Source organism: Carcharhinus amblyrhynchos, chromosome 5 (genome assembly GCF_965287045.1).
Source record: "Carcharhinus amblyrhynchos chromosome 5, sCarAmb.v2.hapA, whole genome shotgun sequence".
Lineage (NCBI taxonomy): Eukaryota > Metazoa > Chordata > Chondrichthyes > Carcharhiniformes > Carcharhinidae > Carcharhinus > Carcharhinus amblyrhynchos.
The window spans coordinates 107402321-107429382 of record NC_137328.1 but is presented as its reverse complement, the minus strand read 5'-3'; the positions used below and the strand labels follow the sequence as shown (position 1 = coordinate 107429382).

The 27062-nt window shown below is 43.4% G+C and overlaps 2 protein-coding genes across 6 annotated transcripts in view; one reads left to right on the top strand and one right to left on the bottom strand.

The window, feature by feature from the left end:
* Nucleotides 1-6964, top strand: part of LOC145343494 (cadherin-related family member 2-like) — a 145654-nt gene extending 138690 nt beyond the window's left edge. For 4 of the 5 annotated variants that reach the window (XM_080189741.1, XM_080189744.1, XM_080189742.1 and 1 more), the window contains 3 exons: nucleotides 1189-1269; nucleotides 1373-1454; nucleotides 6458-6964. In XM_080189741.1, the coding sequence (XP_080045867.1) occupies nucleotides 1189-1269; nucleotides 1373-1454; nucleotides 6458-6625 (331 nt within the window). In that variant the 3' untranslated portion in view covers nucleotides 6626-6964. Of the gene's footprint in view, nucleotides 1-1188; nucleotides 1270-1372; nucleotides 1455-2774; nucleotides 2949-6457 lie in introns of those variants that run through there. The other variant, XM_080189743.1, reaches the window with a different exon arrangement.
* A 4936-nt stretch (nucleotides 6965-11900) lies between these two features.
* The window catches only part of enpp6 (ectonucleotide pyrophosphatase/phosphodiesterase 6), a 45124-nt gene continuing 29962 nt past the window's right edge, over nucleotides 11901-27062 (bottom strand). Inside the window, exons 4-8 of the mRNA XM_080189413.1 lie at nucleotides 26896-27037; nucleotides 22544-22723; nucleotides 21493-21630; nucleotides 16951-17074; nucleotides 11901-14777 (exon numbers count right to left, since the gene is read on the bottom strand). Coding sequence (XP_080045539.1) covers nucleotides 14572-14777; nucleotides 16951-17074; nucleotides 21493-21630; nucleotides 22544-22723; nucleotides 26896-27037 — 790 coding nt within the window. The 3' untranslated portion in view covers nucleotides 11901-14571. The remainder of the gene's footprint in view (nucleotides 14778-16950; nucleotides 17075-21492; nucleotides 21631-22543; nucleotides 22724-26895; nucleotides 27038-27062) is intronic.

Sequence of the window (27062 nt, the reverse complement as noted above, 5' to 3'; positions counted from 1 at the left end):
ATGTCCGAGGTAGATTCTTCACCCAGAGAGTGATTGGAGTGTGGAATAGGCTGCCTGCTGTGGAGTCGGACACTCTAGGAACTTTCAAACGGTTTTTGGATAGGCACATGGAGCACTCCAGAGTGATAGGGAGGGGATAGCTTGATCTTGGGATTGGACATAGCTCAGCACAACATTGAGGGCCGAAGGGCCTGTACTGTGCTGTAATGTTCTAAGTTCTATGTTCGAACATTGGGACATTCCCAAATTCTAGGCTAATATTTCTTTGTCATTCAGAATCGACTTCAAATAGAGCAAGCGAATAAATCATTTTTCACCTGCCTTTCACTGCAGTTTTTCCAACAGGTACGGATATAAGCCATTGAAATAGCTTCATGATCCTGTCCAACTAATAGGACCTTGACTTAAATGAAGCAATTGGATAGCATCTCGGCTGTCTAAAAATCCGCAGGCAGGAAGGCAGGGTGGAAAGTCAGCATTGTCTCGACAGATTTAATTTTAAATCCCACAGGCTGAATTTCTCTCGGTGGAGATAATTAAAACCCTTCCTGTCATAGAATAGAATCCCTACAATGCAGAAGGAGGCCATTTGGCCCATTGAGCACCAATCCCACCCAGAGCCTATCCCCGTAACCCCACATATTTACCCTGCTACCTCCCCTGACACTAAGGGGCAATTTAGCATGGCGAGTCAACCTAACCTGCATATCTTCAGAGTGTGGGAGGAAACCAGATCACATGGGGGAAACCCACACAAACATGGAGAGAACGTATGAACTCCACACAGAGGTCGATATTTTACGACCTCACCCGTCTGAGGCCAATGGAGAATGCTGTTCTTCAAGCTTCGTCCGCCCTGGTTCTGGGGCAGGCGAGGCGGTAAAATTCCAGCCAGACAATCACCCAAGGCTGGAATTGAACCCAGTCTCTAACCATTGTGCCACTATGCCGCCTGTGGAAAAGTTTCCCTGTTTGATGTTTATAGAGAAACTGTACTTCAGTAGCAGTGCAGAACAGAGAGAATCATCACTAACATGTTCACAATGTTGCTACACAGTGACCAGAGGAATCCTTATTCCAAACAAAAGTCCAAAGTAAGGGAGCCACACTATAGTTATAATATTTCTACACCTTGTACCGGTCAGTTGATTAAGGTCAGAAGTCATTCTTTTATATATTTTCCTTCAGATCCAATCCAGTTTGGAACCAAACTCTGTTCAGTGAGGCAACTGGCTATTTCAATGCTGAAGCTTACTTGGACCAGAAGAGGTTTGTAGTCTTAAGCCTTGAAATTCAGAAATTGAAACCTGCCACTAAATTAACTTGACTTGTTGCATTGCCAAAACTAATATATGATATGTTATGAATGCAGTTTGAACTCTATTGATGATAATGTCATTGCTGATGAGAAGGATTACTTTAATATTCGGAAACCTGGCACCTACAAAAAGCAGGTAATTTGAAATACTATTAAAAAGACTATTATTATTTTGAAGCCTGACTGTATTAATAGAAAACAAACTTGTTAAAATGTGACATAACTGTTCACCTTTTATTTATTCATTCATGAGATGTGGCATTGTTGACAAGGCCAGCATTTATTACCTATCCCAATTGCCCTTGAGGAAGTGTTGTGAGCCATCCCTTAAGCTGTTCCAGTCGATGTGAGAAAGGAGATCCCATGGTGCTGTTAAGAAGGGAGTTCCAGATTTTGGCCCAGCAAAATGTAAGAATGGTGACATATGCCGGAATTTTACTGGCCTGCCCACCATGGAATCAGAGTGGGCAAGCAGCAGACAACGGATATGTCCATTGACCTGAGGCCGGAATCTTCATTCTCGCTCGAGCTAAGCTGTAAAATCCCGCCCATAGTTACAAATCAGGATGATGTACAACTTGGAGGTAGTGATGTTCTCATGCAACTGCTCCTCTTGCTCTTTTAACTGGGAAGATTCACATGTTTGGAACTTGATATCAAAGGAGACATGGTGAGGTGTGGCAGCACATCCTGTAGGTGGCACACACTGCAGTCAAGATACATTCACAGTGGGAGATATGAATGCTTAAGGCAGTGGATGTGGTGCCACTAAAGCGGCTACTTTATCCTGGAAGGTGTTGAGCTTCTTGTTGTTGGAGTTGCACTCATCCAAGAACATGAAGGGTCTTCCATCACTTGTAGATAACGGAAAGGAGCTGAGTGACGTACGGCAGAATACCTAGCCTTTGGTCTATTGCCGCTGGCCCAGTTAAGTACCTGCCCAATGGTAATGATCAGGATATTGATGTTGGGGGCCGGGGCGGGGTGTTAGGCAATAGTTATTCCATTGAAAATCAGTTAGAAGTAGTTAGATTCTCTCCCATTGGAAATGGTCGTTGTCTGGCACTTGCGTGGCGCTAATATTATTGCCACTTACCAGTCCCAGCCTGAAAGCTGTACAGGTCTTACTCTGCATGGAGGCATGCACTGCTTCATTGTCTGAGGAGTTGCAAAGGAACTGAGCACTGTGCAGTCATCAGCAAACATATTTCTGATGTTATGATTGAGGGAAGTTTATTAATGAAGCAGCTAAAGATGTTTGGACCTTGGACTCGACCTTGAGGAACTTGAAGAAATGTCTTTAGGGCTCAGATAAATGGCGTCCCAATGGCCACAATCATCTTTCTTTATACTAGGACTTTGAGTAGCGGAGAGTTTCCCCCCTAATATCCATTGACTGCTGTTTTGCTTGGACTCCGTGATTCCACAGTCAGACAAATGCTGCTCTTCATTTCAGGAGCAGTCTCTCTCACCTGACCTCTGAAACGTTGTTCTTTTGTCCTTGCTTGGACCAAGGTTGGAGCAGAGAGATCCTGGTGGAACCCAAGCTGAGCATTGGTGAGCAGGTTGTTGCTGAGTAAGAGCTGGTTGATTGCATTGTTGACAATATTCACTTTCCTGATGATAAAGTTGGCTGATGGGGCAGTAATTGTCGAGATTGGATTTATCCAGCTTTTAGTGGACTTTAATTGGCATTAGCCAATCTACAAACACAGCTTAATACTTACAACAGAACAGCAGCGTAAGGAATTTCATACAAACAGGTTACTGTGTGCAATACTAATGACACAGCCCAATTTCACCCCGTATGTTTTTTTCCAATGGGATGGTTTTTAATGCAATTTACCAGTAGAAACGGAAACAATTTTACATCTACCCACATTTATCAGCTAACAATCTGTGCTAATGCTGTGAAGGGCGGAGGGGGAGAAATGCCCTTCCAAGCTAATGGACATTTTAAAGGCTGACCTATAGGGGGCAATTGTGAGCCCGCACTCTTCATCTGTGGGAAGGGCAGCACATGCTCAAAACACAGAGAATGTGATTCGTGCCAGCGAGTTTCTGAGCTCTGATCTTAAGCCGGCACAGTGGTTAGCTCTGTTGCTTCACAGCTCCAGGGACCTGGGTTCGATTCCCAGCTTGGGTCACTGTCTGTGCGGAGTCTCCGCGTGTCTGCGTGGGTTTCCCCTAGGTGCTCCAGTTTCCTCCCACAGTCTGAAACACATGCATTAGGTGCATTGGCCAGGCTAAATTCTCCCTCAGTGTACCCGAACAGGCGGCGGAGTGTGGCGACTAGGGGATTTTCACTGTAACTTAGTTGCAGTGTTAATGTAGGCCCACTGGTGACACTAATGAATAAACTTTAAACTTTACCAGCCTCTCACTAGTGGAATGGTGTGAAACACACCAGGGGACTGCGGAAAGCTCATTTCAATACATTAGCATTTCATTACTGAGCATTCTCTCTCAGACTTCCCCACTCACCAGATATTTAGCAGGTATTGGTGAGCAGTCACTCTGACGCCATTTACAACAGCTCTACATAATCAATCATGAACCTGTTGGTGGGGCGTAAAGGTAAGTATAGCTCCTGGGGGAATGGGACATAGCCAGGAGGTGGTCTGGCATTGTCCCCTCACTGCCCCTTAGTACTGGTTGGCACTAATGTTTTAACGAACTGATGGGACTCATTAAACAAGGGAGCAGGGACAGACACATCCATGTTGGAACTAACATCGCTGGTTCATTTCCATAGATGGGAATAAGTAATCAGCCACCCCAGCTACATGGAAATAGTACTACAGCAATAACCACTGAATGGGTAACTTAGGTTCGGATAAAATTACTTATGGAATGGGTGGAATTTTATAATGCCCCAGTCCTCAAGTGCAGTGGGCAGTTTAATCAAGAATCAGGAATCCCTAACCATAATTTTATTCCCATTACTATCAATGGTTGGAATATTGCTGGCAAAACACCCCCAACTTTCTGGTAGCAGAAACTGATAACCAAGTTCCGTGCACATGAGGACGGCCTCAACCGGGATCTTGGGTTCATGTCACACTACGTGTAACCCCCATCGTTTGGCGGGGGCTTGCAAAATCCTACTAACTGTCCTGGCCTGAGACAATTCATACCTCCTTAAGCTGTGATTATCCCACTCTCCACTCGCATTGTCTGTACCTGTAAAGACTTGATTACCTGTAAAGACTTGCATTTCAACCATTATCTTGCAATTGAGTCTCTGTCTATACATGCCGTGTTTGTGAACCCAACTCTCCAATCACCTGATGAAGGGGCAGCATTCCAAAAGCTCATGATTCCAAATAAACCTGTTGGACTTTAACCTGATGTTGTGAGACTTCTTACCACACCCACCACAGTCCAATGCTGGCATCATGATCTTCCGATAAACCACTCACGTGTAAGTGATGGAATGCATCCCACGGTACTAAAAGAGATGGCAAGAGAAATCGGAAATGCACTCACGATAATTTCCCAAAATTCGCTGGACTCTGGGGTGGTTCCCGCAAATTGGAAAACAGCAAATGTGTCACCACTGTTTAAAAAAGGAGGTCGACAAAAGGCAGGTAACAATAGACCAATTAGCTTAACTTCTGTAATAGGGAAAATGCTTGAATCTTTCATCAAGGAAGAAATAGTGAGGCATCTGGGTATAAATTGTCCCATTGGTAAGACACAGCATGGGATCATGAAGGGAAGGTCATGTTTGACTAATTTTGTGGAATTCTTTGAGAACATTACATAGGCAGTGGACAATGGGGAACCTGTGGATGTGGTGTATCTGGATTTCCAGAAGGCATTTGACAAAGTGCCGCACCAAAGACTGCTACATAAGGTAAAGGTACACGATGTTACAGGTAATATATTAGCATGGATAGAGGATTAGTTAACTAACAGAAAGCAAAGAGTGGAGGTAAATGGGTGTTTTTCTGGTTGGCGATCAGTGACTAGTGGTGAGTGTTGGGAACACAATTGTTTATGATTTACATAGATGATTTGGAGTTGGAAACCAAGTGTAGTGTATCAAAACTCATAGATGACACTAAGATGGATGGCAGAGTAAAGGCTGCAAAGGGATATAGATAGTCTAAGTAAGTGGGCGAGGGTCTGGCAGATGGAGTACAATGTTGGTAAATGTGAGGTCATCCATCTTGGGATAACAGAAAATGGACTATTATTTAAAAGGTAAAAAATTGCAGCATGCTGCTGTGCAGAGGCACCTGAGTGTTCTTGTGCAGGAATCTCAAGGAGTTGGTTCACAGGTGCAGAACGCAAGTGGAATTTTGTCCTTTATTGCTAGAGGGATGGAGTTTAAAAACAGTGAGGTTATGTTGCAGCTGTATAAGGTCCTGGTGATGCCACACCTGGAGTACTGTGTACAGTTTTGGTCTCCTTACTTGAGAAAGGATATACTGGCACTGGAGGGGGTGCAGAGGAGATTCACTAGGTTGATTCCAGAGTTGAGAGGGTTGGCTTATGAAGAGAGACTGAGTAGACTGGGGCTATACTCACTAGAATTCAGAAGAATGAGGGGAGATCTTATAGAAACATATAAGATTATGAAGGGAATAGATAAGATAGAAGCAGGGAAGTTGTTTCCACTGGCGGTGAAACTAGAACTAGGGGGCATAGCCTCAAAATAAGGGGAAGCAGATTTAGGACTGTGTTAAGGAGGAACTTCTTCACAGAAAGGATTGTGAATCTGTGGAATTCCCTGCCCAGTGAAGCAGTTGAAGCTACCTCATTGAATGTTTTTAAGGCAAGGATAGATACATTTTTGAACAGTAAAGGAATTAAGGGTTATGGTGAGAGGATAAGTGGAGCTGGGTCCACAAAAAGATCAGCCATGATCTTATTGGATGGTGGAGCAGGCTTGAAGGGCCGGATGGCCTACTCCTGCTCCTATTTCTTATGTTCTTATTACATAAGGCCCTCCAATGGTGTGCTAACTTGGAAAATGCCCTTTATTCGCTTTGCAGAAGAATATTTTTAGGTCCAGACCTGGCTGTATTTATGGAGCTTCCTTTTGAATCTGATTGTTGTGCTTATTCACACTCTGTGGGTCTTTATTTTGTGTGAGTAACTGCTTTTCTCCTCGTTTTGCAACACAAACAGGATAAGAGAGACAACGTATTTGTGAAAGGGGCTGAAGAAAAGGACGTGGAAACTTCACAAGACTTTCTCACAGCAGTCTTAGTATCACGTGAAGAAAGCGAATATATGGAACCTGGCAAGATGGTTTACTTGTTCAGCAACGAGGGTCTGAAATGCACTGATCTGTAAATGATGATGGAAGAAATTCAGTGGCTTTGTAGACGCGATATGAGATCTTAATCATAACTGTACAAGTAGGAATATTTAACCTTTGCAATTGGGTTCGTAGCTAATGTCGTTATTTTAATTTTCAAGCTTCAAGGGACATTCTCTTCATGTTCATGTTAGTAAACGTAACACTTTCCAGCAGATTCTGGATAATAGTCAGTGACAGTGCTCATTCTTAGCTCAGATAATTGCTGCTCAGTGCATCAACCCAGTTGCTGCCTTGACTATGGTTGACTCACTCAGCTTGTGTACTGGGCCGGAACCAGGTGTTTAATAGGCTGCTTGGTTTGATTTTGATTTCCACAGGATCCACAGAATCCCTACAGTGAAGAAGGAGGCTATTCGGCCCATCGAGCCTGCACCGTCCATAATCCCACCCAGGCCTTATCCCCATAACCCCATGCATTAGCTGGTCCCCTGATATTAAGGGGCAATTTAGCATGGCCAATCCATCTAACCCACACATCGCTGGACTGTGGGAGGAAAACGGAGCACCCAGAGGAAACCCACACAGACACTGGGAGAATGTGCAAACTCCATGTGGACAGTGGAAATGGAACTCAGGTCCCTGGTGCTGTGAGGCAGCAGTGCCAACCACTGTGCCGTTTGATCTAATTTATAACTTTTGCATAGAACATAAGAACATAAGAACATAAGAAATAGGAGCAGGAGTAGGCCATCCAGCCCTTCGAGCCTGCCCCGCCATTCAATAAGATCATGGCTGATCTGTCGCTGCTCAGTTCCACTTTCCCGCCCTCTCCCCATAACCCTTAATCCCCTCTCCTATCAAAAACCCATCAACCCGCGTCTTAAAAATATTTAGCGAGGCAGCCTCCACCACTTCAACGGGCAGAGAATTCCAGAGATTCACCACCCTTTGAGTGAAGAAGTTCCTCCTCAACTCCGTTCTAAACCGCCCCCCTTTTATCTTGAGGCTGTGCCCCCTAGTCCTATTGTCTTTTTTGAGCGGGAAGAGTCTTTCCACCTCTATCCTATCCATCCCATTCATCGTCTTATACGTCTCAATGAGATCTCCTCTCATTCTTCTAAACTCTAACGAGTACAAGCCCAGTTTATTCAGCCTCTCCTCATAGCTCAACCCCCTCAACTCCGGTATCAGCCTAGTAAACCTCCTCTGCACTCCCTCCAAGGCCAAAATATCTTTGCGCAGGTGCGGCACCCAAAACTGCACACAGTACTCCAGCTGCGGCCTCACCAATGCCCTATACAGCTGCAGCAAGACCTCCCTACTTTTATATTCAATCCCCCTCGCTATGAAGGCCAGCATCCCATTTGCCTTCCTAACCACCTGCTGCACCTGCAAGCTGGGTTTTTGCGACTCATGCACAAGGACCCCGAGGTCCCTCTGCACCGTCGCCTGCTGCAGTTTTTCGTCCCATAAGTAATAGTCCTTCCTACCATTTTTCCTACCAAAGTGGACCACCTCACACTTGCCAACATTAAATTCCATTTGCCATTTCCTGGCCCATTCGCCCAGCCTATCTAGATCCTTCTGCAGACTCTCTACACCCTCCGCACAATTTGCCGTTCCCCCAATCTTGGTGTCATCAGCAAATTTCATGTATGGGATACAGTGAAAAGCATTGTTTCTTGCGCACTATACAGACAAAGCATACCACTCATAGAGTACATGGGGAGAAGGCAAGCTGGCACAGTCGTTAGCATTGCTGCCTCATAGCACCAGGGACCAGGTTCAATTCTGGCCTTGAGTTGCTGTCTGTGTGGAGTTTGCACATTCTCCCTGTGTCTGCGTGGGTTTCCTCCGGGTGCTCCGGTTTCCTCCCACAATTCAAAGATGTGCAGGCTAGGTTGATTGGCCATGCTAAATTGAGCTTCGCGTCAGGGGATTAGCAGGGTAAATATGTGAGTTTGATGGGAATAGGGCTGGGTGAGATTGCGGGCAGTGCAAACTTGATGGGCTGAATGGCCTCCTTCTGCACCATAGGGATTCTAGGAGAGGGTGCAGAATATGGTGCTGGAGTGTTTGGGTGAGGAGAAAGATCAGTTTAATGCATGATAGAACCATTCAAAAGTCTAATGGCAGCAGGGTAGAAGCTGTTTAGGTTAGGAATAGTTTAGGTTAGAGGTGTATGGGATACAGTGAAAAGTATTGTTTCTTGCGTGCTGTACAGACAAAGCATACCATTCATAGAGTACATGGGGAGAAGGAAAGCTGGCACAGTCGTTAGCATTGCTGTCTCACAGCACCAGAGACCAGGTTCAATTCCGGCCTCGGGTTGCTATCTGTGTGGAGATTGCACATTCTCCCTGTGTCGGCGTGGGTTTCCTCCGGGTGCTCCAGAATTGAATCTGGTCTCTGGTGCTTTCCACTGGTCAGCGCAACATCGAGGGCCGAAGGGCCTGTACTGTGCAGTACAGGCCCTATGTTCTTGAGTCAGTTAGCATGTATTTTCAGACGTTTGTATCTTTTACCCGACAGAAGAAGGTGGAAGAGAGAATGTCCAGGGTGTGTGGGGTCCTTGATTATGCTGGCTGTTTTTCTGAAGCAGCTGGAAGTATAGACAGTGTCAATGGATGGGAGGCTGGTTTGCATGATGGACTGGGCCACGTTCACAGCTCTGTAGTTTCTTGTGGTCTTGGATAGTGCAGGAGCCAAACCAAACTGTGATACAACCAGAAAGAATGCTTTCTATGGTGCATCTGTAAAAATTGCTGAGAGTCGCAATGGATGTGCTGAAGCTTCGTTTGCTTTTGCAGTGTGAAGGAAATCTTTTTGATATTTTAATTTGGTTATTATGGATGTACTCATTCAGAGAACTAGAACAACCACAATATGTATTAACTTTCATACAGTGTTGTAAGTGGGTTTTTAAAATTTATCTTTGGAACATATGCTTTGCTGGCAACAACACCTTGCATTTATATAGCACCTTTAACACAGCAAAGGCATTATCAAATAAAATTTGGCACTGTGGCACATGAGGAGGAATTAGGACAGGTGACCAAAAGTGTGGTGAAAGAGTTGGTTTTAAGGAGCTTTTTGAATGAGAGGGGTACAGTGGAGAAGAGGTTTATGGAAGGAGTTCCAGACCTTAGGGCTCAGGCAGCTACAAGCATTGTTGCCAATGCTGGAGTATCACACAAGCATATCCCAGAATAAGAATGGAAGGAATAGAGCAGGGTAGACCATTTGGGGCCCTTGAGCTTACTGTGCCATTCGATTCAATTCATGGCCGACTTTTGGTTTCAGCTTTACTTTCCTGCCTGCTCCTCATAGTCTTTGATTCCCAGAGAGACAAAAAAATCTGTCTCAGCTTTAAATGCCCCCAGTGATGGAGCATCCACAGTCCTCTGCAATGGGCAATTCCAAAAATCCAGAATCCACTGAGTAAAGAAATTTCACCTCATCTCCATTCTAAACGATTGATCTCTTCATAGAAAGCATAGAATCCCTACAATGCAGAAGGAGCCATTCAGCCCATCAAGTCTGCGCCAACAACAATTCCACCCCAGGCCCTATTCCACAAATCCTGGTACGCAATGGGAGATTTAGCATGGCCAATCAACCTAACCTGCAGATCTTTGGAGTGTGGGAGGAAACCAGAGCACCTGGAGAAAACCCACACAGGCATGGGGAGAATGTGCACATTCCACACACAGTGAGTGACCCAAGCCAGGAATTGAACCCAGATTCCTGGAGCTTTGAGGCAACAGTTCTAATCACTGTGCCACCATGCCAATCTCTTATCCTGAGACTCTTCCCCTTTTTGTAGATTCCCCAAACTCTCTGTGTCTAAGCTGTCAAACCCCTTAGAATCTGGGTGTTTCAGTGAAATCACCTCTTGTGCTTTCAAATGCCAGAGGGTCTAGGTTCAATTTACTCAGCCACTCATCATTAGACAGCACTGTTATCCCAAGATCCAATCTTTGCCCTACTTCACATTTATTTTCTAAGGTGACCCTATTTTAATCCTTGAAAATTTACATGACCCCAGTCATTAGTACAAGAAAACAGCAATAATGCAGCAGAGCAACATTCGGGATATAAGTTTGCATATTATAGATCATCATATAAACACATCTGTATTTTAAAAGTGCTTTGTAATAACGTTATTATTTTATGTGCTCACCAGTCTATTGCTTTATCAGAGTCACTCCAGCTTAATGACCATGGCTGAGAAGCAGCAGATACTCTTGGGGTTCACATTTTCATTCAATATTACTGACCTGCAGCATCATCAATGTCCCCTAAAGGACAACTGGACACCGTGGATTTTAACGTGAGGTGGGACAAATAAACGTGTAATTTTCAGCTGTGGATTTCAAATGACATGAAATTGTAGTTATCATCCCAGAGACTGCGCTGTGGATTCTGTGACACACAATGCAGCTTTAGAATAAAATGGATTTAATTCATAAAGCGGGTAACTTCCATAAATGTGGAGGCTTGTTCCTCCCAACCCAGGGAAAATGACAAGTCAAGGGCTTCAGAACAGACATAGCACATAACCCGGACAGTTACAGTGACATAGTGCGATTCCTACCCACAAAGGGCGAGAAGCTAATTGTAATCTATTTGAATGCTTTTTCATGTAATTACCCAGCACCCCTGCCACATGATCACCGCTCTTCCGTCTTCTCCCTCACCCCCTTGCAGGCATTGAGGCTCTTTCCTCTCTCGCTCCCCCATCACCTCACATGCTCTCATGAGCTCTCTCCCCACCCTTCAGAAGAATTGGGACTCCTCCACCAATCCTCACCGCTTCACATCACACATAAGGGAGACCCCCCCCCAGAATAGGTCCCCACAGAGGGCCAGCCATTGGCAGTGCCAACCTGGCAGAGCCAGGGGGCCCTGTTCCTCACCACCCCAGGGCTACACTTACCTCTGTACCCGCAGCATAGTCATCATGGCTGGTTTTCATTTTTGGGTGGATGTTACAAGTCTGTTACGTACATGATGATGAATTACGATGTCTGGAAATTAAGTTCACACCCTTTCCAGGTATGAACCTGACCATGTCAACGACAGGCGGTGGGGAAGATTTCAAACTGAGGTCCCACCGGTGCAAATCTGGTTTGGACCTTCTTAGTGGCCATTACGGGACTCGTGCCTGAGGCTAGCACAGCCGCTGTATTGCAGCCAGTAACCTGTTACATAGCCACCCTCCATATTTCTACATACAAGCCTGGTTCCATCATTAGTAACATCAGCTGCGATCGTAACATGTCCAATAAAAACCCATGGTCACCATTTCAATGAAATATTTTAATGAGAGATTTTCTTCTCCAAGAACCTGCTCGTTACAAACCAACAGCCTTGTAAGTTTAAACAGTGAAACTGACAAATATTAAAAGATTCACAATCCAGAGAATTTATTTTTTCCCCCACAGGGACAGAAAATGATATTCACCCTTATGTAGTGGTCATACATGCTGTCAACATAACAATGACATTAATGGTGATTGTATGTGTTTAAAGGCTTGTTTTAACTCATTCAGGTCCAGCATACACATCAGATAGGAGTGGCACAGCTGGACAGAGCTTCCCCTTTACCTGGGGCTTTTTATCCTAATTCTAGGCAGAATTTGTGATGAGCAATGTAGGGGTAGCCCTCACTATTGACCATGAGAAACGCAGTCCACATGGATTAAGCAAGCTTGAGAGTGAGTTTGAATCTGGCACCATCAGTGAGGGATCAGTGGCATCCAGCAACAGTGATGTCATCAAGTAGATTGAGCAGCCAATCACCTGAAATAATTCCTACAGCCAGGAAAGCAGGAATTAAGAATCGGAGAGGTAATTCATTTTTTAATAATTTTACAGGAAGTGCACACTGACACAACGGTTAGCATTGCTACCTCCCAGCACCAGGGACCTGGATTCAATTCCCGGCTCGGGTCACTGTCTGTGCGAAGTCTGTACGTTCTTTCTATCTCTGCGTGCGTTCTTTCTGGGTGCTCCAGTTTCATCCCACAACCAAAAGACATGCTGGTTAGGCGGATTGGCCACATTAAATTCTCCCTCAGTGTACGCAAACAGACACCAGAGTGTGGTGACTAGGGGATTTTTACAGTAACATTATTGCAGTGTGTTAATGTAAGCCTACTTGTGACACTAATAAGAAATAAACTTAAACCGAGATTGGGACATACAAATGCGTTAACAGTTAAAACCGAAATACCATGGGCAGATTTTTAAAGATAAAATATTGTTTTTATTGTTTTCAAAAGTCATGGAATTTTTAAATGCTTTTGCTTTTTTCTGGAATAGAATGGTTGTAATGAAAACCTTAGTTACACCTTATTCCAGAAGGTTTTTGATGTGTTTTACAGTGAGAAAAGTGCACCAAAAGTTTACATTAAATCATTGATTCTGTGCTGCTTGTATCTGCAAAGATATCAACAGTGCAACCTGTGGAAAGTAAGGGTATCACTGAGGGCAAGTCTTGGCTTTACCGGCATGTGTGAATGCTAGAAACATCGCTGTCAGTTTTACATGGTAACGATGATGGTCGATGACTGTTTTCCCACTATTACAACCCCAAATTCTGGATCATCGCATGCAATGATTCGCACCTGTGCCACATTCCATGTTTGTACTGGGAAAGGGGGAATTCCAATCCATCACGGGAATGGATCATCCTGACATTGGCAGCCAGAATTCTGCCAGCTTACCCCTCAGTTGATGCTCACAGCCCTGGGATAAGCAGAGCACATGGTTGAGTGCATCTGCTAAGGTATCTATGTAGATCTGGGCAAAGAGGCTGGATTCAAAGGCAGGAGTTTTATGGCCATATTCCTCTCAGCCTATGTGCAACAGAGAATGTGATGAAATGAATGTGGAGTATGATATATTTGGCAATGGATTTAAGTTGACTTTCTCGCTCTGAAGTTGTGTAGGTTATGCGGATTGGCCATGGTAAATGTGTGAGGATACAGGGAAAGGGCCTGGATAAGATATTCTGGGCAGACTTGCTGGGCCGAATGGCCTCCTTCTGCACTGAAGGGATTCTGTGATTCTCTTGCATTTTATGCATGTGATGGTTGACTCTAGAATCTCCTCCGCTTTTCTTATTTGATAACATTGACTTCATTATCAAGCTACCTTCAGAATGACTGTGGGTTTTATTAAGTGGGGATTGGTGCAATGTAAAACCTCCAGGCTGATTTCCAGGTGTTTGGGTTTGAGGTCTCGTAACTGTGAGAGGGGCTGTGTCGCCCACAGGTACATGAACATATTTTCCCTCAATGTGAAATGCCATAAACAATAGATAAGGGTTATGGGTGGAGGGGGGACTGGTAATGTTAAAATGGCGGCGCGGGCTCATTGGGCCGAAGGGCCTGTTTCCCAGGCTGTTTTTGTTCTTTGTTCTTTATATCCAGCCAGGCATGTTTTAGCATTAATTAACCTTTGTGAAGAGTCTGGGCTTCAAACATCCAGTTCTAACAGGAGTTGACATGGTAGCTACAGGAAGAATGTTCCCAATGGTGAGGGAATCCAAAACCAGGCATCTCTGTTGGAGGACTGAGATGAGGAGGAATTTCTTTACTCGGAGAGTAGTAGCCTGTGGAATTCTTAAAGGAGGAGAGGGAGGTAATGAAGCAGACAGATTTAAAAAGGTAGTTCCAGAATGGGGCCAAGACTCCCGTCAAAGAGGAGATGGGACAGAGTCAGATGAGCAGCATGATTGTCACTTCTGGGTGTGCTTGGGAGGTGCTCAGGTGTTGTGTCATTTGGAATATAATATTGATATTAAACTCAAAAAAGAATCACTTTAATGCATTCAGCAGCGAGCCCATTAAACCTCGATGCTTTGACAGCATGACAACGTTATTAGCGTATCCCAAAACAATACTACAATAATCCTGCCAGAAATCACACATGTTAATTGAATTTCTTTTAAAAATGGCATGTAAATGCATTAGAGAAACATCCAGGCCAGTGGTAATATCAATATGGTGACACTCACTCTTGCATTGTAAGCTAAATTTGCATTGTTATTCAGCATCGACTTCACCTTGGACCAGGTACCATTGTTTGGCAATGGGTTTAGTCCAACAGCGTGACACATGACATTGTACACATCAACCACCCGAATTGAAGGTAATTTGTAGTTTCTTCTGAAATCTGAACAATACAAAAACTGAATTAGTTGTGAAATTTCCATACATGTTAAAGTTCCGACCACTTCCAAAACTGATAATCAAAAATGATAATCTTACAATATTGAATTTTTAAGTTTAAATTTATTTATTATTGTCACAAGTAGGCTTACATTAACACGACAATGAAGTAACTGTGACAATCCCTAAGTCAGTTAGAATTTAAGTTACGTTCTGATGAAAAGATTATTCTCATGCATATGCAAGGAATTGCTTTGACAAACTCTGATGTGAGTGATATTTACCAAGCCTTAGTTTGCTTTCATATTACATGTAAATATGCTGTTTGATTGGACCAGCAGTGATGAAAAATTAGCGATTAATTTCATTGTCACTCACCCAGCTGGAATACAGGTGGGATGTTGAGCTCGGATTGATAAGATCAAAGTCTGGGCAGTTAAACAAGATTGGACAATTTGACTAACTTGAACTAGAGGGAGAAGTTTCTGGGAAAACTTGCGACATGAATACAGTTTTGGAATTAATCATTTCCAGTCTGAAAGGAATCGAAGGCAAACCTGGGAAGCAAAAAATCATTTTGGACTGATACAGAAAAAAAATTGGAAGACAGTATAATGTATCCTGATAGTGGCTTTTTTCAGTTGCATTGAAAGATCTGTTTGGTAGTTTGAAGTATAAGTTGACTGCAAAAATAATGTTTAGTCAATAGTGCCTTTAGTTAGTTTGTTACAGTAAATGTCAGCTAACATAAAATCATGTCATATTATCCTTACAGCTATTAACTAGAATTCAAACTTCTAGTTTTTTTGATTATCAATCTTTAAGGGGATCATAACAAATTAGGAGATTTTGAATCCAGAGTTTAAATGCTTTTACAATGCCTTTTGATATATTCATTGACAAGTTAAAATGGCCATGTCTATTGCTGAAGCTTTCCTCCAAAGAGATACATTGTCTCTCTTTCCTTGCCTTGCAACAGTCAACAAAGGCTAATTTAAAAGCAGTGGTAGGAAAGTTAGAGATCAATATAAAAGTAGGCACTTAAAAACAGAGTTGGTTGACCTTGGAGAAAGAGAAAGGGCAATCCAAATAAAATGCAGATTGAGTTGGTTAGGATTCAGTTAAAGATGGAGCAACTTGTACTCGATAGAGAAAGGGAAATCAAAAAGTCTGATTCTACGTCAGACTATAGCCACTTTGGTAAAGGAGAGGTGGCCCCACCGTTCTATCAAAGAGAAAGACCAGAACGGGAATGAGTAAGGGTTTCAAATTGGGATAAAGGCATCCAAAGTGAAGGTAAAGGTAACGTGAGCAGCTGTGAAACTACTATAGTGATCAACCAAACCGTTGGCAGCTTAAAAGTACAAGTTGTAAGTGACTAAAACTACCTAATCTTCAGAAACTGCAATCTAATTCTATAGCAACCTAATCCTATAGAACCTAATCCTATAGCCCAATCCATCATGCAAACTGGCCTCCCATCCACTGACTCTGTCTATACTTCCTGCTGTCTCGGCAAAACAGCCAGCATAATTAAGGGCCCCACACACCCCGGACATTCTGTCTTCCACCTTCTTCCATTGGTGAAAAGGATACAAAAAGGTCATGTACCAACTGACTCAAGAACAGCTTCTTCCCTGCTGCCATCAGACTTTTGAATGAACCTACTTTGCATTAAGTTGATCTTTCTCTACACCCTACCTATGACTCTAACACTACGCTCTACACTCTGCACTCTTTCCTTTCCTTCTCTATGAACAGTATGCTTTGTCTGTATTGTGTGCAAGAAACAATACTTTTCACTGTAAACTAATAGATGTGACAATAATAAATCAAAGCAAATCGAATTCCTTCCAAATCTCCTTTGCCCAAGTTCCTTCTCTCCAACTTTTCCAAAGTCAATCCAGCTTGTTTTCTGACCCTTCAATTTTCCCCCCATAATTCACTCACATCTTGTTCAATGTGCACATTTCCTCAAAACACTGCACATTCTTAAAATGCATTTTCCCACATAATTTATCATGTAAGAAACTGTATAAAAACCTCCCTCAAAACATAATCTTACAAATCTCATAATTGTAACATCACCCTCTGAAGGAATAAAAAGTCTGCACTGCATCATAAAAGTCTGCCTTGAGAGATCATTTACAAATGAGTGAACTGTATGTAATGATTACCTGGCCCGTATGCCAAAAAGAATCCCCTCATATCACTCAGTTCATTGTCATAGCCATGCCATCCATGCTGCCAACCCTTCTTGCCATCTGTTCCATTGGCCCAATAAGGCAACTTCTCTATATTCTGAAAGAGAAAACAGCTGTGACTCTAAGCTGCTAGATAATAATCAAAAAAAATTAAAACAGTTTAACTATTATAATAAAAATTATAATATTACAATAAAAATAGTTTTACACTGATTGTTATTGTTAAAAACACTGGACAAATATATACTTGAAGCTCTGATTCTCCTATTTCCATTTCAACTTCCTCTGAACCTATCTTTTGTTTCTTTACTTGTCCCATTTGCAACCTTTTTTCCCTTGTAACATCATTTAATTCTATGAATCCCTCATTGAATCCCTACAGTGCAGAAGAAGGCCATTCAGCCCATCAAGTCTACATCCATTTTCCCACAGAGCATCTCACCTATCCCTGAAACCCCATGTTTTTACCCCACTAATTCCCCTAGCCTATACATCTGGAGACAATTTTAGCCTGAACAGTCCTACTGATCTAAACATCTTTGGACTGTAGGAGGAAACCCACCCAGACATGGGGAGAAGGTGCAAATTCCACACAGACAGTGGCCCAAGGCCAGAATTGAACCCGGGTCCCTGGCATTGTGAGGCAGCCGTGCTAACTACTGTGCCACCGTACTGCCCTGCTTTTCTCTCTTTTACAATCCTTCCCACTTGTTCCTTCTGCACCTCCTTCATTTTCATGCTTCTGTACTGGCTTAAAATCTGTTACACCCTCACTTTTCGCAGTTCTGACCTGAAGCATTAGTTGTGTTTTTCCCTCCATAGATGCTACCTGATCTATTAGGTGCTTTGAGTCTTTTCTGTTTCTTACCACTAAAGTTCAACTTATTTCAGCAGGTTTGTTGGCTCTGTGAAGCTTTATTTTCCCCAAGAACTAGAGAGAGTGCAGAGGAGGTTGACTCGGATGTTGCCTGGGCCAGAGCGAATGGTATGCTGGCCTTTATAGCGAGGGGGATTGAATATAAAAGTAGGGAGGTCTTGCTGCAACTGTACAGGGCACTGGTGAGGCCGCAGCTGGAGTACTGTGTGCAGTTTTGGTCGCCGCACTTGCACAAGGATATTTTGGCCTTGGACGGAATGCAGAGGAGGTTCACTAGGCTGATACTGGAGATGAGGGGGTTGGACGATGAAGAGAGACTAAATAGACTGGGTCTGTACTCGTTGGAGTTTAGAAGGACGAGGGGGGATCTGATAGAGACGTATAAGATAATGAAAGGGTTGGATAGGGTAGAGGTAGAGAGATTCTTCCCGCTTAGAAAGGATAGCAGGACTAGAGGGCACAGCCTCAAGATAAGGGGGGGGCAGTTTAGATCGGAGTTGAGGAGGAACTTCTTCACTCAAAGGGTGGTGAATCTCTGGAATTCTCTGCCCGTTGAAGTGGTGGAGGCTACCTCACTAAATATATTTAAGTCACGGGTAGATAGGTTTTTGACAGACAAGGGAATTAAGGGTTATGGGGAGAAAGCGGGAAAGCGGAACTGATCCACTTCAGATCAGCCATGATCTTATTGAATGGCGGGGCAGGCTCGAGGGGCTAGATGGCCTACTCCTGCTCCTATTTCTTATGTTCTTATGAGCATTACAGCTATGGGGAGAGGTTGATTAGGCTGGGGTTGTTTTCCTTAGAGCAGAAAAAGCTGAGGGAGGGAGCTCAGCGAGATGTACAATATTATGAGAGACATGGATCAGGTAGATAGGAAACAACATTTCCCCTTAGTAAAAGGGTTAATATACATTTAATTTAAGGAGCAGGAGATACAGAGGGGATAAGAAGAAAAACCTTTTCATCCAGAAGGTGGTGGGAATCTGGAACTCACTCCCTGTAAGGGTGGCAAAGGCAGAAACTCTCACAGCATTTAAATGAGCACTTGAAATTCCATGGCATACAAGGCAAACAGATTAAAAGCTGATCTCTCTCTTCACCCTAATACCTATATTCTGCACCCTCTCCTTTTCCTTCACCCCTATGTGCTCTATGAACGGTATGCTTTGTCTGTAACAATACTTTTCACTGTATCTCAATACACGTGCCAATAAATCAAATCAAATCAAGAGCTGGGAAATAGGATAAGAACAGATACTTGATGGCTAGCACAGACATGATAGGCTGAAGGGCCTCTTTCTGTGTTGTGACTATCTAATGACTAAGAAAACACTACTTCCAAAAATCTGACCTTGGGCACACTGTTAGATGGTCATTTGTATCCACCAGTAATTGGAAATAACAGACATGATTTCAGCAAAGCAAACTGAGGAAGGGGATAAGTTAATGGGAATAACTTAATGTTATTCTGAACAGATTCATCTGGATTTTGAATGAGTGTCCAGTGACTATAAAAATAGATGGTGACAACAAAAATCTGTTCCTGAAGCAGAAGTTTAAAGAGTGGCTTATTTTGTTTTGTTTAAATATCCCAGACAGGTTTAATAGACTATGCTCCCTTTATTTTCCTAGGGAGATAAATACAGATTTCATATCTAGATTAATTTAGTTACCTTGAGCTGTAAAAGCGACCTTGTTGGAATAATGTTACGTAGCACTAATGAAGATTTAACATCATGATTACGGATGAATAGTGATGACTCAGTCTTCACCCAGAAATACTGAGACAGATTTACCTGTTACTGCGCATACATTACTAACTCATCAAGGAAATCCAAGCAAGAATTGACTGCCACGAATGGAGCCCCAGCCTAGGGTTTGCTTTACATTGAATTTACAGCACAGGAATCTCCATTCGGCCCAATAGGATTATGCTGTTCACTAATCCTAGTGCAGATGTTTACACCCCACATCAGCCTCCTCCCATAAATGGAGTGAAAGTCAGATGGTCTTCTTCACGATCATGCTACTTACTCTCTTCTCCAGATGATGGGACAGGAAAATCTAAGGCCTATTGTAAAAATGATGCCCCATCAGTGATTAATGAGGATCAGAAACTCAGCTAATGTTCTGGGGACCCAGGTTCGAATCCCGCCACAGCAAATGTTCGGATATGAATTCCAATAAAATATACCTGGAATTAAGAATCTACTGACGACAATGAAACCATTGTTGATTGCTGGAAAAACCCATCTGGTTCACTACTGTCCCTTTAGGGAAGGAAAGCTGCCTTTCTTACATGGTCTGATCTACATGCGACTCCAGCGCCACAGCAATGTGGTTGACTCTCAACTGCCCTTGGGCAACTAGGGATGGGCAATAAATGCTTGCCAGCCAGTAATGCCCTTGTCGCACACATAAATAAAAAAAAGAGATACTATGATGAGTTACATTTTACATCTAACTTGCTTGAGGTGATTCTAACACCACTGTCTCTTATGTTTAAGTCAATGAGCAGAACAATGAACTCAGAACTTCAGATTATTGAAGGGATTTTGAGACCACCCCCTCCTCCCTGCCCTACGATGTGTTTTGTTGCAGCAGAGGTGGCCTGCTATTGGGCAATCTCACCGCTATTAATGGATTTTCCTGTTGTATATCCCCTTTGCCACCTGGGGAACCTCCGGCAGGGAATCACTGCCGGGAACAACCAAAACTGGTGGCACCATGGCACAGTGGTTAGCACTGCTGCCTTACAGTGCCAGGGACCCGGGTTCAATTGCCGACTTGGATCACTGTCTGTGTGGAGTTGCACATTCTCCCCGTGTCTGCATGGGTTTCCTCCGGGTGCTCCGGTTTCCTCTCACAGTCCAAAGATGTGCAGGTTAGATTGATTGCTAAATGCTAAATTGCCCTCAGTGTCAGAGGGATTAGTGAGGGTAAATGCATGGGGTTATGGTGTTGGGGCTGGGTGGGATTGTGGTCGGTGTAGGGTCGATGAGCGGATGGCCTCCTTCTGCACTGTAGGGATTCTATGATTCTAGGAAATCTATGATAAACCATTTTGGCTATAGTCTTAATGTAACAAAATCCATTATAATACATAGGATGTATTTTTTAAAAGTCATTTGTGGGACCTGTGTACTGCTCTTAACCTCAGTGTTTACACAAAAGAGGAACTGGAAAGCAATTCAGGCAGTGAGGGAGGGAGGATGTCCCTCTTTCTTGAGGGGTTGGTGGTGCTCCCCTTATGCACAGGTTGGGTGGGGGGGGGGGAGGTGTTACTATTTCCATGGTGGTGGGGAGCCTCTCTCTCTGAACATGGAGATGGGGGCACCCTGATCTCGATGGTGAAGACAGGCTGGCTGCCATGACTCCCATTATGCATATTTCCACATGATAAAGGTGGGTGGATTCTACCCTGGAAGGGGTTGGGGGGCTGGGGGGGGGTTGCGGAGGCGGTGGGGCCTTACCATCACCAGCGGGAAACACTTTGGTTTTCCCAGCGGCGGCAGCACATTGTCTGTTGTCAGGAAAACTGCAGCCAGAGTGCCCAAACTGAAAGCAAACCCATCAGTTCACGCGATGAGCATAATAATAAAGACTTTATGTCTCCCGACATGATTCTACTGTACCTCGATAATGAACCAGCCTTGGTCAGCAAGCAGAGTAATCGGCGCCACAAACTTGCCATTTTTATAGTGATATTTGTCTGGAATTTCACCTTTCTTGTAGACATTCATCCTCTTCACATTTTTCAGGTTGCTGTATAGCTGGTGGAGTCAAAGAGAATTCATTGAGATGTAATATTTTCATCAAACTGAAGCTCCTACCGCTATTTAAAAAGAAAACAGCACCCTTAGTGATTTACAAAACAAATGCTTTCAATTCAGAATGGTTGTGCGGTAATCAATTTTTGTTGTCCCACAAGATTCAGTCCAGCTAAAAAATAAAGAGAAGAATGCTCAACAGTATGGAAATCAGTTGGATTGGATGACCCAAAAAGTCAACAGCAAATTTCAACCAGTTGCTAACTTTTTACAGGAACAGGGAGCTGACTTTGAAGAGATTTAAAGTGTTCTTTAGCCTTTGGTGTACGAATAAATGAATGCCAACTGAAACTTTACTAATTGCATTCATAGAATCATAGAATCCCTCCAGTGCAGAAGGATGCCATTTGGCCCATTGAGCCTGCACCTGACAACAATCTCACCCAGGCCCTCTGCCAGTTACCTCATGTATTTACCCCGTTAATTTACACTGATGCTAAGGGACAATTTAGCATGGCTAATCAACCTAACCTGCACATTTTGGAGTGTGAGAGGCAACCGGAGCACCTGGAGGAAACACATGCAGACACGGGGAGAATGTGCAAACTCCACCCAGACAGTGACTCGAAGACAGAATTGTACCCGGGTCCCTGACGCTGTGAGGCAGCAGTCCTAACTGCTGTGCCACCCATTATGGGCTGATTTGGCCAAAAACATTAAGGTTATTGATGATACATATTGCAGCATAATCCTGATCTGACCTCTAGGGGTAAACTGATAGAAATGTCTTTCTCCTGTTGAGAAAGTCACATTAAAATCTTCGTGTAGGTTTCCTTCACCCTATTCCCTCTCCAGTGGTTTAACGCACTGTAACTTGTGATCCTGATTCACACACTGCAATGACTTTATTGCTTACCTCATCCAGTTTCCCTTCTTTAGGCCACAGACTCACCAAAGGCCCTCGATCCAGCATATTCAATACATCCGACATGTTTATATACTTATCGAGCTCAATGACCTTCTCCATCCAGAAAATTTCAGTCATTCCGTGGTCCGAAAACAGAATAACATTCAAGTCATCCTGGAGTCTCAGCTCCTGTGGAATGTGTAAAAGAATACATTCGGGCTTTGGTTTAACTTTTCGTAAGTTGCGAGGAGAAGTTGTGCAATTTTGTTTCACATTCATTTTATGGGACATGATCATCTCTGGCCAGGCCAGGATTTATTTCTCTTCCCTAGCTGCCCTCCATTTCAGAGGACATTTGAGAGTAAACTACATTGCTGTGGGTCTGGAGCCACATTTAAGCCAGACCAGACAAGGATTTCCATCCTTAAAGGACATTAGTGAACTGCGTAAGTTTTTACAGCAATCAACAATGGCTTCATGGTCATCGTTGAACTTTCAATTCCAGATTTTTTACTGAATTCAAATGTCACCACCTGCCTTGGTGGGATTTGAACCCAGGTCCCCAGACCTTGCTCTGGGTCTCTGAATTGCTGGTCCAGGGACAATACCATTGTGCCACTGCCTCACCCACAATACCTACAAATTTCAGAGTGAAAGTTATTGTGAACGTTAGGATTTTGATTCCTTTTCTCTGTGTGTTTCTTAAGTGCATCATTTCTAAGTGTCCGACACCATATGTGCTGAAGCTGAGTGAGCTAGCTTGCTGCTGTGTGTACTCAGAAAACTTAAGCTCAAAAGTGCAAACTGTGCTGCAGTTCACCAGCTCTATTCCTGATGCATAACCTGCCAATCTAAAATTTCATTTTCCCTTGCAAGGCCACCTGAGAGAGTCTGACCAGTGCCATTAAACATGCTGCAGTTGGCATGCGCCATGTCTTCTTCTAACTTCCAGAGTTTAAGGCATAGAAAAACCTCCAGGTGAGGAAGGCTGCGGGAGAGGAGGGATGGGTTTGCTATTCAAGGCTAAAAGCGGGGTTGGGGACCACCACACTCCTTTCACCATGCATTCTTCAATATGGATATGCATAGGTCTGATTTCCTTCATTCAACTGCAATACAAGCCAGCAATGTAACTGTGATGAGTGGCTCACATGCTGCCCGAATAAAATACCTGCATCACTTCAAAGAGAAATTGGTTTGGTGAGATGGAGGGCCCTCAATGCCTTGGAATCTGCCCATTCATTGCATCTTGCAAACTTGGTGAGACCTGTGACATCTCTCCTGAACCTTTCCCCCACTCTTGAACTTGTGCCCCCTTGTAATTGTCATTTCTGCCCCAGGAAAAAAGCTTCCAACTGTTCACCTTATCTATGTCCTTCATAATTTTATACACTTCTATCAGGTCACCCCCTCAGTCTCTGTCTTTCCAGAGAGAACAATCCCACTTCATTCAATTTCTCCTCATAGCTAATGTGCTGCATACCAGACAACAATCTCATAAACCTTTTCTGTACTCTCTCCAAAACCTCCGCAGGTAGTGTGGTGACCAGAATTGGACACAGTATTCCAAATGTGACCTAACCAATGTTTTATACAACTGTAACGTAATTTGCCAACTGTCATACTCGATGCCCAGGCCGAAGAAGGCAAGCATGCCACATGCTTTCTTCTGCATTAAAAGCATATACCTTGGTCAATGGCACAATGCTCTAAGGCATGATGGGATGTAGTCAAGTAAAACGAACAAATTCTTTGGAACAGTACAGCTACTGAGTGTGGCTCTTATCAATCCTAGCAATCTCAGACAGTTAATGAATAGGTGTACAATTTCCCAATAAGAAGTTGCTAGGAGACTATAAGAAAAGCTAACCCATGCTAATGATGACTGGCACACACCCTGCTGGGGTAAGCAGAGAGGGCAAGCAAATGACTTTTGAAAATTGTTTAATTGTAATACTGAAAGTGATGTACTTTTAGAGTAGTTTTGGATCACCCGCTAAAACTGCTCTCCCTCACTCAGTTTGAACCAGGCTGGCAAAATAAAGGAACATCTTTAACTAGGATACTGTCACCGCAAGTCTTTGTATTCGCTGTGCCATAATTAAGGGAAATCCCTCACGTGAAAGCCAGCTTAATGCTCATTCTCTAAAGAAAAGTTCCAGAACATGGGAAGGCCACCCACTTTATTTTAAGACCCCTCCGCCTTCAAATATGCTGTTGGAGGAGCTATAAAATCCAGCATTATGTGTCTCACAAGTCCCAGAAAGGTGCAGCTAATAGATTGTAAACAGTTGTCCTGTAAGCTATCTGTTCACTTTTAAAATGAAAGGCAGATGAGGGCAAAGATGACTAATTAGTATTTCCAACTATAACAAGGCTAACGTGTTTCACATTCATGGAAAAGAAGGCAGAGTGAGTCATTGAGGTAAGATTACAGATTTCCCTACAAATCAGTGATTATCCATCGGGAAACCACTGGAAGCTGACTGCAATTCTAGACTGCTAGCTGCAAGGACCGCAATTCCATGGGAAGCATAATGTGTAAAATGTATAAAAGGGGAATGTTCCTCTCTGTGGTTGCATAAGTTGCTCACAAATAGAAAATAGTGTTTCGTCAATGGTGCATTTAATCGTTTGCTACAGTAAAACTTGATATTTTGCCGTGTCATTCCTTCAGTTATTAAATGGAAGTTCAAATTTATTTTTAAATGATATCATTCTCCATGGAGATCCGAACAATTTGCACAACTGTGCAAAAAGTGCACACAAAGGAATGACATCTTCAAACGTACAGCAGATTTCTTCTTGGAAAGCAGTGTAATTCTACCTTAAGGGGCTGATCTCACATTGTTTCAACTCTGAACTGGCAGCAGTACAACTGGGAACGGTGCAAAACAAACTTTGAGCACTTCCACTCCAGCTCTTCTCTGGCATTTAAAAGGTAATTCAACATCTAATTAGTGGCAAATCTGTGGCTAATCATTAGATGTTGGTTAAACTCTTTTATCCTGAGCAACTAAAAGGAACAAAAAGGCTTTTTTTTAGGTAGCATTTTTCAAGACCTCAAGGCATCCCAAAGCACTTTACAGCCAATTAAGAACTAGCGAAATGCAGTCACTGTTGTGATGTAGGAAACAGGGTAGACAATATTTGCATAGCAAGCTCCCACTAACAGCAACATGATAATGACCAAATAACTAGTTTTTTTGTGAAATCGATTGAAGGATAAATATTGGCCAGGACATTGGAGATGATTCTTCTTTGAATCTGTGTATGGAGTCTTTTTTTTACATATTTGTTCATGGGATGTGGGCATCGCTGGCTGCGCCAGCATTTATTGCCCATTCCTGAGGAGCAATTATGAGTCAACCTTGCTGTGGATCTGAAGTCGTTTGTAGTCCAGACCAGGTAAGGTGACAGATTTCCTTCATTAAAGGACATTATCAGTGAACCAGATGAGTTTTTATGACAATTGATGATGGTTTCATGGTCATCTGCTTCAACAATGATTATAGAATTCCTACAGTGCAAAATGAGGCCATTCAGCCCATCCAGTCTGCATTGACAACATTCTCACCCAGGCTTTATCCTCGACACCCCACATATTTATCCCGCTAATCTCTCCAACCTACGCACCCTGGGATACTAAGAGGCGATTTAGCATGGCCAATCAATCTAACCTGCACATCTTTGGACTGTGGGAGGAAACTGGAGCACCTGGAAGAAACCACACAACATGGGGAGGTTGTGCAAACTCCACACAGCCAATCAAACCCAGGTCTCTGGAGCTGAGGCTTTGCTGCTTAATTTCAAGATTTTTATTGAATTCAAATTTCACTATTTGACGTGGTGGGATTTGAACTCGGGTCCCTAGAGCATTACCACGGGTTTCTGGATTACCAGTTCAGCGACAACACTGCAACGCCACTCCCTCCTCTTGAACTGAGAGAACAGACGGGGGGTCTAGCACTTCCAAGAAAGCAGCACTCTTGCAGTACAGCACTGGATCTTTGTGCTCAGGTCTCTTGTGTGGGACTTGAACCACAAGCTACAGCCACAGATGGCGGGATTCTATCAGCCGTGGCTGACACAAGATGACATGCAAATCTCCGTTAAGTAAAGGAATGAACTTAAACTGGGGGCGCAGGGAAGATCATTTTGATTTAATGCAACAGCATAAAATGGGTGATTTGAAAGAACCATCGGCTTCAATGGGAATAAAACGGAGCAGGAAGTAAAACAGGCCACTAACTCAGCGTTCCCCATTTAACATTATCATACAAAAGGGAAATAGTTGATCTTGCCAGAAGTACAATTTTGTTGATGAAGCAGTCAGTATTGACAGTTGACACTTCTCTGACCTGAATTCTTGCGTTCATTTTTCCTAACGTGTCATCCAATACTTTGGTGGCTTCCTTCCTCTGCTTTGACCAGGGGCCAAAATGGTGACCTTCAACATCGTTTCGCTCATAGTACACTCCGGCCATGTCTGCTTTCCCCTGGCTAATCAGAAAACAAGATGGTAAAT